The sequence below is a fragment of the Topomyia yanbarensis genome, chromosome 2 (genome assembly GCF_030247195.1).
Source record: "Topomyia yanbarensis strain Yona2022 chromosome 2, ASM3024719v1, whole genome shotgun sequence".
In the NCBI taxonomy this organism is placed as follows: domain Eukaryota; kingdom Metazoa; phylum Arthropoda; class Insecta; order Diptera; family Culicidae; genus Topomyia; species Topomyia yanbarensis.
Genome location: NC_080671.1, coordinates 232081917 through 232101649, shown reverse-complemented (window position 1 = coordinate 232101649; position 19733 = coordinate 232081917). Strand labels below are relative to the sequence as shown.

Here is a 19733-nt window from a genome sequence, read left to right as displayed (position 1 = left end):
AATGCCTGTGTGTGTGTCTGTGTGTGTGTGTATGTAACGGACAAATTCTCATTCGTGTTTCTCAGCAATGGCTGAACCGATCTTATCCAAACCAATTTTAAATGAAAGAACTAAAAAACAGTATGAACGCTATTAATTTGTTTTTGATTCTGATGTTTAGTTTTCAAGATATGAATGTTTGAATGCGTAAAAATGGCGTTTTTTGCAGTTTTTTTGAATTATCTGCCGAAGTTGACAATATAGATTAACAATGTATATGTTTTTAAACAGCTTTAACGAATACCTTTCGAACAAGCTCTAGAATGTTGAAATCGGACTATTATCAAAAGAGATATTTATAATTAAATGCGGACGAAAGATTTTTATCATTTCCCATTGCCAGAAATATGACCAAAACATGTAATCTATTATTAACGCCAAAACGGCTTATTTTGGGTCAATAGTATCTTCGGAGAATTTAATGGAGGTAATATGCCCTTTCTTTTGGTATTGTGCTTTTACTGATTAATCCCCCTATGAGTGAGATATTTTCACAAATTTTCTTGGAAGTGATTATATCGAAATGACGTCTTCAGCAAATTTGTAGCTCTTACTTTTGCGAATAACTTTACTGAAGACTTTAAATATTTATTTTGAATACTTTAAAAGTTATGGATTGTTGTTTGTGTATTACATTTTGTCGTCTATTTATTGTTCAATATAGTAATAATCCATTGAAATAAGCCAAACATTATTACGATAAAACGAATTTTGTATTTCATTTTTCTATCTACAACCGCTAGAAATAATCACCGAACATAACTTGATAACTTATCAGTGCAAAAATGTTCATTTGTGCGAACCTTCTGACTGCAATTTTTCTAGCTTATGACCATCGGATCGATCTGAAACATATCGGAAAATGAAAAGCGAAATAAATAACTCCAAGCAACGGCGTAGCCAAGAGAAGGTTTTGGGGTTTAACACCATACAACCCCTCCCCCCCCACAACACCCAAAAAAATATTGGATTGTAGTTGAAAATTTATTGATGCTGACTGATTTAATTCAATATTACAATAACAATTATCTGATCCGTACATTGATAACCTGTTGTTGTAAACATCATGAGGAATTTTGATAAATTGTCGGAAAGGGGTCCTGATATGTAACTGATCTATTGGTCTTGATTTCACAGTTGTCCAATTGCATCAATATCAAATTCCTGCCTGAAAACATTCCAATAGAAAATTCCAGAGTTCTGTAATCAATCATAATCCTCAGATTTATTTTCAAATTGAGCTCGTTTTTGTAGAGATGTACTGTAATAAGGGTCTTTATTTAATAGGAAGCGAAGTTAAAATTGATTTAACGTCTATGAAACATAGAACTGCTCACCAAAAAATGCATAACTTTCAACATTTGCTAAAAATATTTTTGCCTTTCTCATTCACTCTAAAATTCGTCAATTTAATCCCGACCCGGAGGGCCGAGTGTCATATGCCAATCGACTGAGTTCGTCGAAATCGGAAAATATCTGTGTGTGTATGTATATGTGTATGTGGTAAAAATGTTACCTCTGTTTCTCAGAGATGGCTGGACCGATTTGCACAAAGTTAGTTTCAAATGAATGCTACAACCTTCCCATCGGCTGCAATTGATTTTTTAATTGATGGGACTTCCGGTTCCAGAGTTACGAGTTGAAGAGTGCAATCACACAGCAAATTCCCATATAAACTGAAATGAAATGACAAAAAATGATTTTTTGGACTTTGGTACATTTTTGCCTTTCTCATATAGAAAGGTTATGCAATCACTCTAAAAATCGTCAATCATACCGGCCCGGAGGGAGTATGCAGTAAGGGGTTGCTACTTTAAAATTAAAACTAGTTTAAAATTTCTTAACAAGTTGAAAATTTTCGGCAGGACCTGGATCTCCCGGATCTTTCTCCTTGATCCGCCGCTGGTTTCAAGCGATGTTTCAGTATCACATAGTATCTCAAGATCGTGGCTGTCGGTCCGTTGTATGTATGTGCAAATCGTACTGAACATGTAATATTCATTTCCACCATTGTATTGAACATAACCAGCCATGGAATCGTTGTCTGGACATATGAGACAAGCACAATTGCACCATTAGGTGGATTAAAACAGGTTTTTATTTTGGGAACGCGTCGAGTTGAGACGAAAACGTAATATGATTAATAACCAGGATAATTCCCGAATGTAGAGAGAAATTTATGAAAAATGACGCCTTCCATTCGACTCTAGCAGGTTCTGATCGATTTTGATGAGCATTTGATTTTTGTTGTATGACCAATTATATGTATAGGTTAAATATTCAAAAACAGTAATTTAAGATCAAGATAGCATCATTTTGAAACCGCCAATTTCGGAGGTTTAGTATCTTCGATGAGTTTTACAAACATTAAACAGCGCATCATTTGATAAAATAATTTTGACGGTATATCGTCCAAGAAGTATTTATGGTGAATTTTCTCAGGTTAATATTCGTGACTACAATAAAGTCTCAACAAATTCGCTAAAGGCACGAACTCTGTTAATTAATTATGCATAATTTTAAAACTTCAAATATTACGGTTTCGGAATTATGCCTTTTGGACAGTAAGATCGATTTTCACCAAACCCCCACCAATTGTAAAATTGGTATTGTAAAAAAACGTAAGGGCGATACTTCAATGCTGATAAGTGGGACCGAAAAAGTAAACAATCGTCAAAGGGGCGATACTATCATTTTGTCAATTTCAATAGCAAACACAAATTTTAATTTAATAATTTCAAATACTTCATGAAGTTTTGGGTTTCGATCACTGAATCATGCAATCTAGGATGTAAAAAACACAATAGTTCTTAAAAAGGAAATAAAACCAAGTCTGAAAATATTCACTGTTGATTTTTTTTGAATGGTGTCAATGCTAGTATCGCTTTTCTCAAGAAAAAGTGTTGATTTCTTAGTTCTCAGTTACGTTGGAAATTTGAGTAAAGTATAAACTTCAAGTCGATTAAAAAAAAATCGATTTTTTTGGCTCAGTACAATATATAACCGTTTTAGGAAAATTCAGTTTTCCCACTACAATGCATTGATTAAGGAATTTAGATATTTTATTAACAGAGCATTAGCAATAATTCGTTTGTATGTCTAGTTTATGGGCCATTTTTTCGCTTTCCCATTGATTTGGTTTGAGATCTATCCCATGTAGTATGTGTTATCAAAAACATCGCGAAGCATCAAGTTCTAAATGTTCTCAAACGATGTAATATCCGAAGAGAGTGATAAGAGTTATAAGAAATGTCTCATCACACTGTTAGGTGGATTAAAAGCGTTTTTATGCATAGTGTTCGAAATTTTGCACACTTTTGATTACAAATGATAAGAAAATGACAGATGATGATTCTACTACCACATTTACAAAACAATACCTATATTAAATAGCGCAAACATTCATGCAACAATATTAAACATATATACTAGAGGTGTACGAATATGAGATTGTGTGATTGTACATTTCGTTTGTTTTAGATTTTTCCTGCAAAATTGCGATTAAAAGCGTGGGGTGCAACGTTCTAGGGTGGAAACGCAAGTGCAACGTTCTACGGTTAACCTAAATCAAACAATTTAGGTGCCAGAAGTGTTGTCTTCCTAAACACTACTATTATTCTAGTCCATAATGGCTAATATCATAATCTATAATACAATAAAGCTTCCGAGACTCAAAACCGACTCTAAAATACTAGAGTCAAACAAATTTTTCATCATTTTCCTTATACTTTCCGAAAAACGATGTGCGGTCTTAGTACACCATTTTTTGTCTAAGAGCGTATTTCTATACAAGAGTGAAATTACAATTATTCTATTATTACGGTTTTCAGTGCAAGGAACACCGATCATTGTAACGTTTTATTTTACGCTTCCTGTTTTATTGTGGATTCCTGTGCTTTCAAGATGGAGATTATATTTAAAAATGATCAACAAAAGAGTAATTTGGCAAACGATTATTTTCCTGATATGTGCAGAATTGTGCGTAAGTAAAATTTAAATTAGAATAAAAATCATGGCTTTACGATAGAACGAGAATATTAGAAAATTTAAATCATTGCGTTTAAATCTTTCTTCAAGACAATTTCTTTTATAATATTCCCAAACCTGGAATGAAATAAAAATCTAGGAAAATCATTTTTTTATTCAGCTCGTTTATTTACCACGGCTCGCGGCAAATAAACGGGCTTTTTAAAAGAACTGTATACTCAATTTTCTTTAAATCACAAAAATACAAAAATACAAAAATACAAAAATACAAAAATACAAAAATACAACAATACAAAAATACAAAAATACAAAAATACAAAAATACCAAAATACAAAAATACAAAAATACAAAAATACAAAAATACAAAAATACAAAAATACAAAAATACAAAAATACAAAAATACAAAAATACAAAAATACAAAAATACAAAAATACAAAAATACAAAAATACAAAAATACAAAAATACAAAAATACAAAAATACAAAAATACAAAAATACAAAAATACAAAAATACAAAAATACAAAAATACAAAAATACAAAAATACAAAAATACAAAAATACAAAAATACAAAAATACAAAAATACAAAAATACAAAAATACAAAAATACAAAAATACAAAAATACAAAAATACAAAAATACAAAAATACAAAAATACAAAAATACAAAAATACAAAAATACAAAAATACAAAAATACAAAAATACAAAAATACAAAAATACAAAAATACAAAAATACAAAAATACAAAAATACAAAAATACAAAAATACAAAAATACAAAAATACAAAAATACAAAAATACAAAAATACAAAAATACAAAAATACAAAAATACAAAAATACAAAAATACAAAAATACAAAAATACAAAAATACAAAAATACAAAAATACAAAAATACAAAAATACAAAAATACAAAAATACAAAAATACAAAAATACAAAAATACAAAAATACAAAAATACAAAAATACAAAAATACAAAAATACAAAAATACAAAAATACAAAAATACAAAAATACAAAAATACAAAAATACAAAAATACAAAAATACAAAAATACAAAAATACAAAAATACAAAAATACAAAAATACAAAAATACAAAAATACAAAAATACAAAAATACAAAAATACAAAAATACAAAAATACAAAAATACAAAAATACAAAAATACAAAAATACAAAAATACAAAAATACAAAAATACAAAAATACAAAAATACAAAAATACAAAAATACAAAAATACAAAAATACAAAAATACAAAAATACAAAAATACAAAAATACAAAAATACAAAAATACAAAAATACAAAAATACAAAAATACAAAAATACAAAAATACAAAAATACAAAAATACAAAAATACAAAAATACAAAAATACAAAAATACAAAAATACAAAAATACAAAAATACAAAAATACAAAAATACAAAAATACAAAAATACAAAAATACAAAAATACAAAAATACAAAAATACAAAAATACAAAAATACAAAAATACAAAAATACAAAAATACAAAAATACAAAAATACAAAAATACAAAAATACAAAAATACAAAAATACAAAAATACAAAAATACAAAAATACAAAAATACAAAAATACAAAAATACAAAAATACAAAAATACAAAAATACAAAAATACAAAAATACAAAAATACAAAAATACAAAAATACAAAAATACAAAAATACAAAAATACAAAAATACAAAAATACAAAAATACAAAAATACAAAAATACAAAAATACAAAAATACAAAAATACAAAAATACAAAAATACAAAAATACAAAAATACAAAAATACAAAAATACAAAAATACAAAAATACAAAAATACAAAAATACAAAAATACAAAAATACAAAAATACAAAAATACAAAAATACAAAAATACAAAAATACAAAAATACAAAAATACAAAAATACAAAAATACAAAAATACAAAAATACAAAAATACAAAAATACAAAAATACAAAAATACAAAAATACAAAAATACAAAAATACAAAAATACAAAAATACAAAAATACAAAAATACAAAAATACAAAAATACAAAAATACAAAAATACAAAAATACAAAAATACAAAAATACAAAAATACAAAAATACAAAAATACAAAAATACAAAAATACAAAAATACAAAAATACAAAAATACAAAAATACAAAAATACAAAAATACAAAAATACAAAAATACAAAAATACAAAAATACAAAAATACAAAAATACAAAAATACAAAAATACAAAAATACAAAAATACAAAAATACAAAAATACAAAAATACAAAAATACAAAAATACAAAAATACAAAAATACAAAAATACAAAAATACAAAAATACAAAAATACAAAAATACAAAAATACAAAAATACAAAAATACAAAAATACAAAAATACAAAAATACAAAAATACAAAAATACAAAAATACAAAAATACAAAAATACAAAAATACAAAAATACAAAAATACAAAAATACAAAAATACAAAAATACAAAAATACAAAAATACAAAAATACAAAAATACAAAAATACAAAAATACAAAAATACAAAAATACAAAAATACAAAAATACAAAAATACAAAAATACAAAAATACAAAAATACAAAAATACAAAAATACAAAAATACAAAAATACAAAAATACAAAAATACAAAAATACAAAAATACAAAAATACAAAAATACAAAAATACAAAAATACAAAAATACAAAAATACAAAAATACAAAAATACAAAAATACAAAAATACAAAAATACAAAAATACAAAAATACAAAAATACAAAAATACAAAAATACAAAAATACAAAAATACAAAAATACAAAAATACAAAAATACAAAAATACAAAAATACAAAAATACAAAAATACAAAAATACAAAAATACAAAAATACAAAAATACAAAAATACAAAAATACAAAAATACAAAAATACAAAAATACAAAAATACAAAAATACAAAAATACAAAAATACAAAAATACAAAAATACAAAAATACAAAAATACAAAAATACAAAAATACAAAAATACAAAAATACAAAAATACAAAAATACAAAAATACAAAAATACAAAAATACAAAAATACAAAAATACAAAAATACAAAAATACAAAAATACAAAAATACAAAAATACAAAAATACAAAAATACAAAAATACAAAAATACAAAAATACAAAAATACAAAAATACAAAAATACAAAAATACAAAAATACAAAAATACAAAAATACAAAAATACAAAAATACAAAAATACAAAAATACAAAAATACAAAAATACAAAAATACAAAAATACAAAAATACAAAAATACAAAAATACAAAAATACAAAAATACAAAAATACAAAAATACAAAAATACAAAAATACAAAAATACAAAAATACAAAAATACAAAAATACAAAAATACAAAAATACAAAAATACAAAAATACAAAAATACAAAAATACAAAAATACAAAAATACAAAAATACAAAAATACAAAAATACAAAAATACAAAAATACAAAAATACAAAAATACAAAAATACAAAAATACAAAAATACAAAAATACAAAAATACAAAAATACAAAAATACAAAAATACAAAAATACAAAAATACAAAAATACAAAAATACAAAAATACAAAAATACAAAAATACAAAAATACAAAAATACAAAAATACAAAAATACAAAAATACAAAAATACAAAAATACAAAAATACAAAAATACAAAAATACAAAAATACAAAAATACAAAAATACAAAAATACAAAAATACAAAAATACAAAAATACAAAAATACAAAAATACAAAAATACAAAAATACAAAAATACAAAAATACAAAAATACAAAAATACAAAAATACAAAAATACAAAAATACAAAAATACAAAAATACAAAAATACAAAAATACAAAAATACAAAAATACAAAAATACAAAAATACAAAAATACAAAATACAAAAATACAAAAATACAAAAATACAAAAATACAAAAATACAAAAATACAAAAATACAAAAATACAAAAATACAAAAATACAAAAATACAAAAATACAAAAATACAAAAATACAAAAATACAAAAATACAAAAAATACAAAAATACAAAAATACAAAAATACAAAAATACAAAAATACAAAAATACAAAAATACAAAAATACAAAAATACAAAAATACAAAAATACAAAAATACAAAAATACAAAAATACAAAAATACAAAAATACAAAATACAAAAATACAAAAATACAAAAATACAAAAATACAAAAATACAAAAATACAAAAATACAAAAATACAAAATACAAAAATACAAAAATACAAAAATACAAAAATACAAAAATACAAAAATACAAAAATACAAAAATACAAAAATACAAAAATACAAAAATACAAAAATACAAAATACAAAAATACAAAAATACAAAAATACAAAAATACAAAAATACAAAAATACAAAAATACAAAAATACAAAATACAAAAATACAAAAATACAAAAATACAAAAATACAAAAATACAAAAATACAAAATACAAAAATACAAAAATACAAAAATACAAAAATACAAAAATACAAAAATACAAAAATACAAAAATACAAAAATACAAAAATACAAAAATACAAAAATACAAAAATACAAAAATACAAAAATACAAAAATACAAAAATACAAAAATACAAAAATACAAAAATACAAAAATACAAAAATACAAAAATACAAAAATACAAAAATACAAAAATACAAAAATACAAAAATACAAAATACAAAATACAAAAATACAAAAATACAAAAATACAAAAATACAAAAATACAAAATACAAAAATACAAAAATACAAAAATACAAAAATACAAAAATACAAAAATACAAAAATACAAAATACAAAAATACAAAAATACAAAAATACAAAAATACAAAAATACAAAAATACAAAAATACAAAAATACAAAAATACAAAAATACAAAAATACAAAAATACAAAAATACAAAAATACAAAAATACAAAAATACAAAAATACAAAAATACAAAAATACAAAAATACAAAAATACAAAAATACAAAAATACAAAAATACAAAAATACAAAAATACAAAAATACAAAAATACAAAAATACAAAAATACAAAAATACAAAAATACAAAAATACAAAAATACAAAAATACAAAAATACAAAAATACAAAAATACAAAAATACAAAAATACAAAAATACAAAAATACAAAAATACAAAAATACAAAAATACAAAAATACAAAAATACAAAAATACAAAAATACAAAAATACAAAAATACAAAATACAAAAATACAAAAATACAAAAATACAAAAATACAAAAATACAAAAATACAAAAATACAAAAATACAAAAATACAAAAATACAAAAATACAAAAATACAAAATACAAAAATACAAAAATACAAAAATACAAAAATACAAAAATACAAAAATACAAAAATACAAAAATACAAAAATACAAAATACAAAAATACAAAAATACAAAAATACAAAAATACAAAAATACAAAAATACAAAAATACAAAAATACAAAAATACAAAAATACAAAATACAAAAATACAAAAATACAAAAATACAAAAATACAAAAATACAAAAATACAAAAATACAAAAATACAAAAATACAAAAATACAAAAATACAAAAATACAAAAATACAAAAATACAAAAATACAAAAATACAAAAATACAAAAATACAAAAATACAAAAATACAAAAATACAAAAATACAAAAATACAAAAATACAAAAATACAAAAATACAAAAATACAAAAATACAAAAATACAAAAATACAAAAATACAAAAATACAAAAATACAAAAATACAAAAATACAAAAATACAAAAATACAAAAATACAAAAATACAAAAATACAAAAATACAAAAATACAAAAATACAAAAATACAAAAATACAAAAATACAAAAATACAAAAATACAAAAATACAAAAATACAAAAATACAAAAATACAAAAATACAAAAATACAAAAATACAAAAATACAAAAATACAAAAATACAAAAATACAAAAATACAAAAATACAAAAATACAAAAATACAAAAATACAAAAATACAAAAATACAAAAATACAAAAATACAAAAATACAAAAATACAAAAATACAAAAATACAAAAATACAAAAATACAAAAATACAAAAATACAAAATACAAAAATACAAAAATACAAAAATACAAAAATACAAAAATACAAAAATACAAAAATACAAAAATACAAAAATACAAAAATACAAAAATACAAAAATACAAAAATACAAAAATACAAAAATACAAAAATACAAAAATACAAAAATACAAAAATACAAAAATACAAAAATACAAAAATACAAAAATACAAAAATACAAAAATACAAAAATACAAAAATACAAAAATACAAAAATACAAAAATACAAAAATACAAAAATACAAAAATACAAAAATACAAAAATACAAAAATACAAAAATACAAAAATACAAAAATACAAAAATACAAAAATACAAAAATACAAAAATACAAAAATACAAAAATACAAAAATACAAAAATACAAAAATACAAAAATACAAAAATACAAAAATACAAAAATACAAAAATACAAAAATACAAAAATACAAAAATACAAAAATACAAAAATACAAAAATACAAAAATACAAAAATACAAAAATACAAAAATACAAAAATACAAAAATACAAAAATACAAAAATACAAAAATACAAAAATACAAAAATACAAAAATACAAAAATACAAAAATACAAAAATACAAAAATACAAAAATACAAAAATACAAAATACAAAAATACAAAAATACAAAAATACAAAAATACAAAAATACAAAAATACAAAAATACAAAAATACAAAAATACAAAAATACAAAAATACAAAAATACAAAAATACAAAAATACAAAAATACAAAAATACAAAAATACAAAAATACAAAAATACAAAAATACAAAAATACAAAAATACAAAAATACAAAAATACAAAAATACAAAAATACAAAAATACAAAAATACAAAAATACAAAATACAAAAATACAAAAATACAATACAAAAATACAAAAATACAAAAATACAAAAATACAAAAATACAAAAATACAAAAATACAAAATACAAAAATACAAAAATACAAAAATACAAAAATACAAAAATACAAAAATACAAAAATACAAAATACAAAAATACAAAAATACAAAAATACAAAAATACAAAAATACAAAAATACAAAAATACAAAAATACAAAAATACAAAAATACAAAAATACAAAAATACAAAAATACAAAAATACAAAAATACAAAAATACAAAAATACAAAAATACAAAAATACAAAAATACAAAAATACAAAAATACAAAAATACAAAAATACAAAAATACAAAAATACAAAAATACAAAAATACAAAAATACAAAAATACAAAAATACAAAAATACAAAAATACAAAAATACAAAAATACAAAAATACAAAAATACAAAAATACAAAAATACAAAAATACAAAAATACAAAAATACAAAAATACAAAAATACAAAAATACAAAAATACAAAAATACAAAAATACAAAAATACAAAAATACAAAAATACAAAAATACAAAAATACAAAAATACAAAAATACAAAAATACAAAAATACAAAAATACAAAAATACAAAAATACAAAAATACAAAAATACAAAAATACAAAAATACAAAAATACAAAAATACAAAAATACAAAAATACAAAAATACAAAAATACAAAATACAAAAATACAAAAATACAAAAATACAAAAATACAAAAATACAAAAATACAAAAATACAAAAATACAAAAATACAAAAATACAAAAATACAAAAATACAAAAATACAAAAATACAAAAATACAAAAATACAAAAATACAAAAATACAAAAATACAAAAATACAAAAATACAAAAATACAAAAATACAAAAATACAAAAATACAAAAATACAAAAATACAAAAATACAAAAATACAAAAATACAAAAATACAAAAATACAAAAATACAAAAATACAAAAATACAAAAATACAAAAATACAAAAATACAAAAATACAAAAATACAAAAATACAAAAATACAAAATACAAAAATACAAAAATACAAAAATACAAAAATACAAAAATACAAAAATACAAAAATACAAAAATACAAAAATACAAAAATACAAAAATACAAAAATACAAAAATACAAAAATACAAAAATACAAAAATACAAAAATACAAAATACAAAAATACAAAAATACAAAAATACAAAAATACAAAAATACAAAAATACAAAAATACAAAAATACAAAAATACAAAAATACAAAAATACAAAAATACAAAAATACAAAAATACAAAAATACAAAAATACAAAAATACAAAAATACAAAAATACAAAAATACAAAAATACAAAAATACAAAAATACAAAAATACAAAAATACAAAAATACAAAAATACAAAAATACAAAAATACAAAATACAAAAATACAAAAATACAAAAATACAAAAATACAAAAATACAAAAATACAAAAATACAAAAATACAAAAATACAAAAATACAAAAATACAAAAATACAAAAATACAAAAATACAAAAATACAAAAATACAAAAATACAAAAATACAAAAATACAAAATACAAAAATACAAAAATACAAAAATACAAAAATACAAAAATACAAAATACAAAAATACAAAAATACAAAAATACAAAAATACAAAAATACAAAAATACAAAAATACAAAAATACAAAAATACAAAAATACAAAAATACAAAAATACAAAAATACAAAAATACAAAAATACAAAAATACAAAAATACAAAAATACAAAAATACAAAAATACAAAAATACAAAAATACAAAAATACAAAAATACAAAATACAAAAATACAAAAATACAAAAATACAAAAATACAAAAATACAAAATACAAAAATACAAAAATACAAAAATACAAAAATACAAAAATACAAAAATACAAAAATACAAAAATACAAAATACAAAAATACAAAAATACAAAAATACAAAAATACAAAAATACAAAAATACAAAAATACAAAAATACAAAAATACAAAAATACAAAAATACAAAAATACAAAAATACAAAAATACAAAAATACAAAAATACAAAAATACAAAAATACAAAAATACAAAATACAAAATACAAAAATACAAAAATACAAAAATACAAAAATACAAAAATACAAAATACAAAAATACAAAAATACAAAAATACAAAAATACAAAAATACAAAAATACAAAAATACAAAAATACAAAAATACAAAAATACAAAAATACAAAAATACAAAAATACAAAAATACAAAAATACAAAAATACAAAAATACAAAAATACAAAAATACAAAAATACAAAAATACAAAAATACAAAAATACAAAAATACAAAAATACAAAAATACAAAAATACAAAAATACAAAAATACAAAAATACAAAAATACAAAAATACAAAAATACAAAAATACAAAAATACAAAATACAAAAATACAAAAATACAAAAATACAAAAATACAAAAATACAAAAATACAAAAATACAAAAATACAAAAATACAAAAATACAAAAATACAAAAATACAAAAATACAAAAATACAAAAATACAAAAATACAAAAATACAAAAATACAAAAATACAAAAATACAAAAATACAAAAATACAAAATACAAAAATACAAAAATACAAAAATACAAAAATACAAAAATACAAAATACAAAAATACAAAAATACAAAAATACAAAAATACAAAAATACAAAAATACAAAAATACAAAAATACAAAAATACAAAAATACAAAAATACAAAAATACAAAAATACAAAATACAAAAATACAAAAATACAAAAATACAAAAATACAAAAATACAAAAATACAAAAATACAAAAATACAAAATACAAAAATACAAAAATACAAAAATACAAAAATACAAAAATACAAAAATACAAAAATACAAAAATACAAAAATACAAAAATACAAAAATACAAAAATACAAAAATACAAAAATACAAAAATACAAAAATACAAAAATACAAAAATACAAAAATACAAAAATACAAAAATACAAAAATACAAAAATACAAAAATACAAAATACAAAAATACAAAAATACAAAAATACAAAAATACAAAAATACAAAAATACAAAAATACAAAAATACAAAAATACAAAAATACAAAAATACAAAAATACAAAAATACAAAAATACAAAAATACAAAAATACAAAAATACAAAAATACAAAAATACAAAAATACAAAAATACAAAAATACAAAAATACAAAAATACAAAAATACAAAAATACAAAATACAAAAATACAAAAATACAAAAATACAAAAATACAAAAATACAAAAATACAAAAATACAAAAATACAAAAATACAAAAATACAAAAATACAAAAATACAAAAATACAAAAATACAAAAATACAAAAATACAAAAATACAAAAATACAAAAATACAAAAATACAAAAATACAAAAATACAAAAATACAAAAATACAAAAATACAAAAATACAAAAATACAAAAATACAAAAATACAAAAATACAAAAATACAAAAATACAAAAATACAAAAATACAAAAATACAAAAATACAAAAATACAAAAATACAAAAATACAAAAATACAAAAATACAAAAATACAAAATACAAAAATACAAAAATACAAAAATACAAAAATACAAAAATACAAAAATACAAAAATACAAAAATACAAAAATACAAAAATACAAAAATACAAAAATACAAAAATACAAAAATACAAAAATACAAAAATACAAAAATACAAAAATACAAAAATACAAAAATACAAAAATACAAAAATACAAAAATACAAAAATACAAAAATACAAAAATACAAAAATACAAAAATACAAAAATACAAAAATACAAAAATACAAAAATACAAAATACAAAAATACAAAAATACAAAAATACAAAAATACAAAAATACAAAAATACAAAAATACAAAAATACAAAAATACAAAAATACAAAAATACAAAAATACAAAAATACAAAAATACAAAAATACAAAAATACAAAAATACAAAAATACAAAAATACAAAAATACAAAAATACAAAAATACAAAAATACAAAAATACAAAAATACAAAAATACAAAAATACAAAAATACAAAAATACAAAAATACAAAAATACAAAAATACAAAAATACAAAAATACAAAAATACAAAAATACAAAAATACAAAAATACAAAATACAAAAATACAAAAATACAAAAATACAAAAATACAAAAATACAAAAATACAAAAATACAAAAATACAAAAATACAAAAATACAAAAATACAAAAATACAAAAATACAAAAATACAAAAATACAAAAATACAAAAATACAAAATACAAAAATACAAAAATACAAAAATACAAAAATACAAAAATACAAAAATACAAAAATACAAAAATACAAAAATACAAAAATACAAAAATACAAAAATACAAAAATACAAAAATACAAAAATACAAAAATACAAAAATACAAAAATACAAAAATACAAAAATACAAAAATACAAAAATACAAAAATACAAAAATACAAAAATACAAAAATACAAAAATACAAAAATACAAAAATACAAAATACAAAAATACAAAAATACAAAAATACAAAAATACAAAAATACAAAAATACAAAAATACAAAAATACAAAAATACAAAAATACAAAATACAAAAATACAAAAATACAAAAATACAAAAATACAAAAATACAAAAATACAAAAATACAAAAATACAAAAATACAAAATACAAAAATACAAAAATACAAAAATACAAAAATACAAAAATACAAAAATACAAAAATACAAAAATACAAAAATACAAAAATACAAAATACAAAAATACAAAAATACAAAAATACAAAAATACAAAAATACAAAAATACAAAAATACAAAAATACAAAAATACAAAAATACAAAAATACAAAAATACAAAAATACAAAAATACAAAAATACAAAAATACAAAAATACAAAAATACAAAAATACAAAAATACAAAAATACAAAAATACAAAAATACAAAAATACAAAAATACAAAATACAAAAATACAAAAATACAAAAATACAAAAATACAAAAATACAAAAATACAAAAATACAAAAATACAAAAATACAAAAATACAAAAATACAAAAATACAAAAATACAAAAATACAAAAATACAAAAATACAAAAATACAAAAATACAAAAATACAAAAATACAAAAATACAAAAATACAAAATACAAAAATACAAAAATACAAAAATACAAAAATACAAAAATACAAAAATACAAAAATACAAAAATACAAAAATACAAAAATACAAAAATACAAAAATACAAAATACAAAAATACAAAAATACAAAAATACAAAAATACAAAAATACAAAAATACAAAAATACAAAAATACAAAAATACAAAAATACAAAAATACAAAAATACAAAATACAAAAATACAAAAATACAAAAATACAAAAATACAAAAATACAAAAATACAAAATACAAAAATACAAAAATACAAAATACAAAAATACAAAAATACAAAAATACAAAATACAAAAATACAAAAATACAAAAATACAAAAATACAAAAATACAAAAATACAAAAATACAAAAATACAAAAATACAAAAATACAAAAATACAAAAATACAAAAATACAAAAATACAAAAATACAAAAATACAAAAATACAAAAATACAAAAATACAAAAATACAAAAATACAAAAATACAAAAATACAAAAATACAAAAATACAAAAAATACAAAAATACAAAAATACAAAAATACAAAAATACAAAAATACAAAAATACAAAATACAAAATACAAAAATACAAAAATACAAAAATACAAAAATACAAAAATACAAAAATACAAAAATACAAAAATACAAAAATACAAAAATACAAAAATACAAAAATACAAAAATACAAAAATACAAAAATACAAAAATACAAAAATACAAAATACAAAAATACAAAAATACAAAAATACAAAAATACAAAAATACAAAAATACAAAAATACAAAAATACAAAAATACAAAAATACAAAAATACAAAAATACAAAAATACAAAAATACAAAAATACAAAAATACAAAAATACAAAAATACAAAAATACAAAAATACAAAAATACAAAAATACAAAAATACAAAAATACAAAAATACAAAAATACAAAAATACAAAAATACAAAAATACAAAAATACAAAAATACAAAAATACAAAAATACAAAAATACAAAAATACAAAAATACAAAAATACAAAAATACAAAAATACAAAAATACAAAAATACAAAAATACAAAAATACAAAAATACAAAAATACAAAAATACAAAAATACAAAAATACAAAAATACAAAAATACAAAAATACAAAAATACAAAAATACAAAAATACAAAAATACAAAATACAAAAATACAAAAATACAAAAATACAAAAATACAAAAATACAAAATACAAAAATACAAAAATACAAAATACAAAAATACAAAAATACAAAAATACAAAAATACAAAAATACAAAAATACAAAAATACAAAAATACAAAAATACAAAAATACAAAAATACAAAAATACAAAAATACAAAAATACAAAAATACAAAAATACAAAAATACAAAATACAAAAATACAAAAATACAAAAATACAAAAATACAAAAATACAAAAATACAAAAATACAAAAATACAAAAATACAAAAATACAAAAATACAAAAATAAAATACAAAAATACAAAAATACAAAAATACAAAAATACAAAAATACAAAAATACAAAAATACAAAAATACAAAAATACAAAAATACAAAAAATACAAAAAATACAAAAATACAAAAAATACAAAAAATACAAAAATACAAAAATACAAAAATACAAAAATACAAAAAATACAAAAATACAAAAAATACAAAAAATACAAAAATACAAAAAATACAAAAAATACAAAAAATACAAAAATACAAAAAATACAAAAAATACAAAAAATACAAAAAATACAAAAAATACAAAAAATACAAAAATACAAAAATACAAAAAATACAAAAAATACAAAAAATACAAAAAATACAAAAAATACAAAAAATACAAAAATACAAAAAATACAAAAAATACAAAAAATACAAAAAATACAAAAAATACAAAAAATACAAAAAATACAAAAAATACAAAAAATACAAAAAATACAAAAATACAAAAAATACAAAAAATACAAAAAATACAAAAATACAAAAAATACAAAAATACAAAAATACAAAAAATACAAAAAATACAAAAAATACAAAAATACAAAAAATACAAAAATACAAAAATACAAAATACAAAAATACAAAAATACAAAAATACAAAAATACAAAAATACAAAAATACAAAAATACAAAAATACAAAAATACAAAAATACAAAAATACAAAAATACAAAAATACAAAAAATACAAAAAATACAAAAATACAAAAATACAAAAATACAAATACAAATACAAAAATACAAAATACAAAAATACAAAAATACAAAAATACAAAAATACAAAAATACAAAAATACAAAAATACAAAAATACAAAAATACAAAAATACAAAAATACAAAAATACAAAAATACAAAAAATACAAAAATACAAAAATACAAAAATACAAAAATACAAAAATACAAAAATACAAAATACAAAATACAAAAATACAAAAATACAAAAATACAAAAATACAAAAATACAAAAATACAAAAATACAAAAATACAAAAATACAAAAATACAAAAATACAAAAATACAAAAATACAAAAATACAAAAATACAAAAATACAAAAATACAAAAATACAAAAATACAAAATACAAAAATACAAAAATACAAAAATACAAAAATACAAAAATACAAAAATACAAAATACAAAATACAAAAATACAAAAATACAAAAATACAAAAATACAAAAATACAAAAATACAAAAATACAAAAATACAAAAATACAAAATACAAAAATACAAAAATACAAAAATACAAAAATACAAAAATACAAAAATACAAAATACAAAAATACAAAATACAAAAATACAAAAATACAAAAATACAAAAATACAAAAATACAAAAATACAAAAATACAAAAATACAAAATACAAAATACAAAAATACAAAAATACAAAAATACAAAAATACAAAAATACAAAAATACAAAAATACAAAAATACAAAAATACAAAAATACAAAAATACAAAAATACAAAAATACAAAAATACAAAAATACAAAAATACAAAAATACAAAAATACAAAAATACAAAAATACAAAAATACAAAAATACAAAAATACAAAAATACAAAAATACAAAAATACAAAAATACAAAAATACAAAAATACAAAAATACAAAAATACAAAAATACAAAATACAAAATACAAAAATACAAAAATACAAAAATACAAAAATACAAAAATACAAAAATACAAAATACAAAAATACAAAAATACAAAAATACAAAAATACAAAATACAAAAATACAAAAATACAAAAATACAAAAATACAAAATACAAAAATACAAAAATACAAAAATACAAAAATACAAAAATACAAAAATACAAAAATACAAAAATACAAAAATACAAAAATACAAAAATACAAAAATACAAAAATACAAAAATACAAAAATACAAAAATACAAAAATACAAAAATACAAAAATACAAAAATACAAAAATACAAAAATAA

At 17.0% G+C, this 19733-nt stretch overlaps 1 protein-coding gene across 1 annotated transcript in view; it reads left to right on the top strand.

The window, feature by feature from the left end:
• The window catches only part of LOC131680119 (GPI ethanolamine phosphate transferase 1-like), a 938165-nt gene that overhangs the window by 282746 nt on the left and 635686 nt on the right, over window positions 1-19733 (top strand). The window contains exon 8 of the mRNA XM_058960839.1: window positions 3870-4021. Within this exon, the coding sequence (XP_058816822.1) occupies window positions 3870-4021 (152 nt within the window). The remainder of the gene's footprint in view (window positions 1-3869; window positions 4022-19733) is intronic.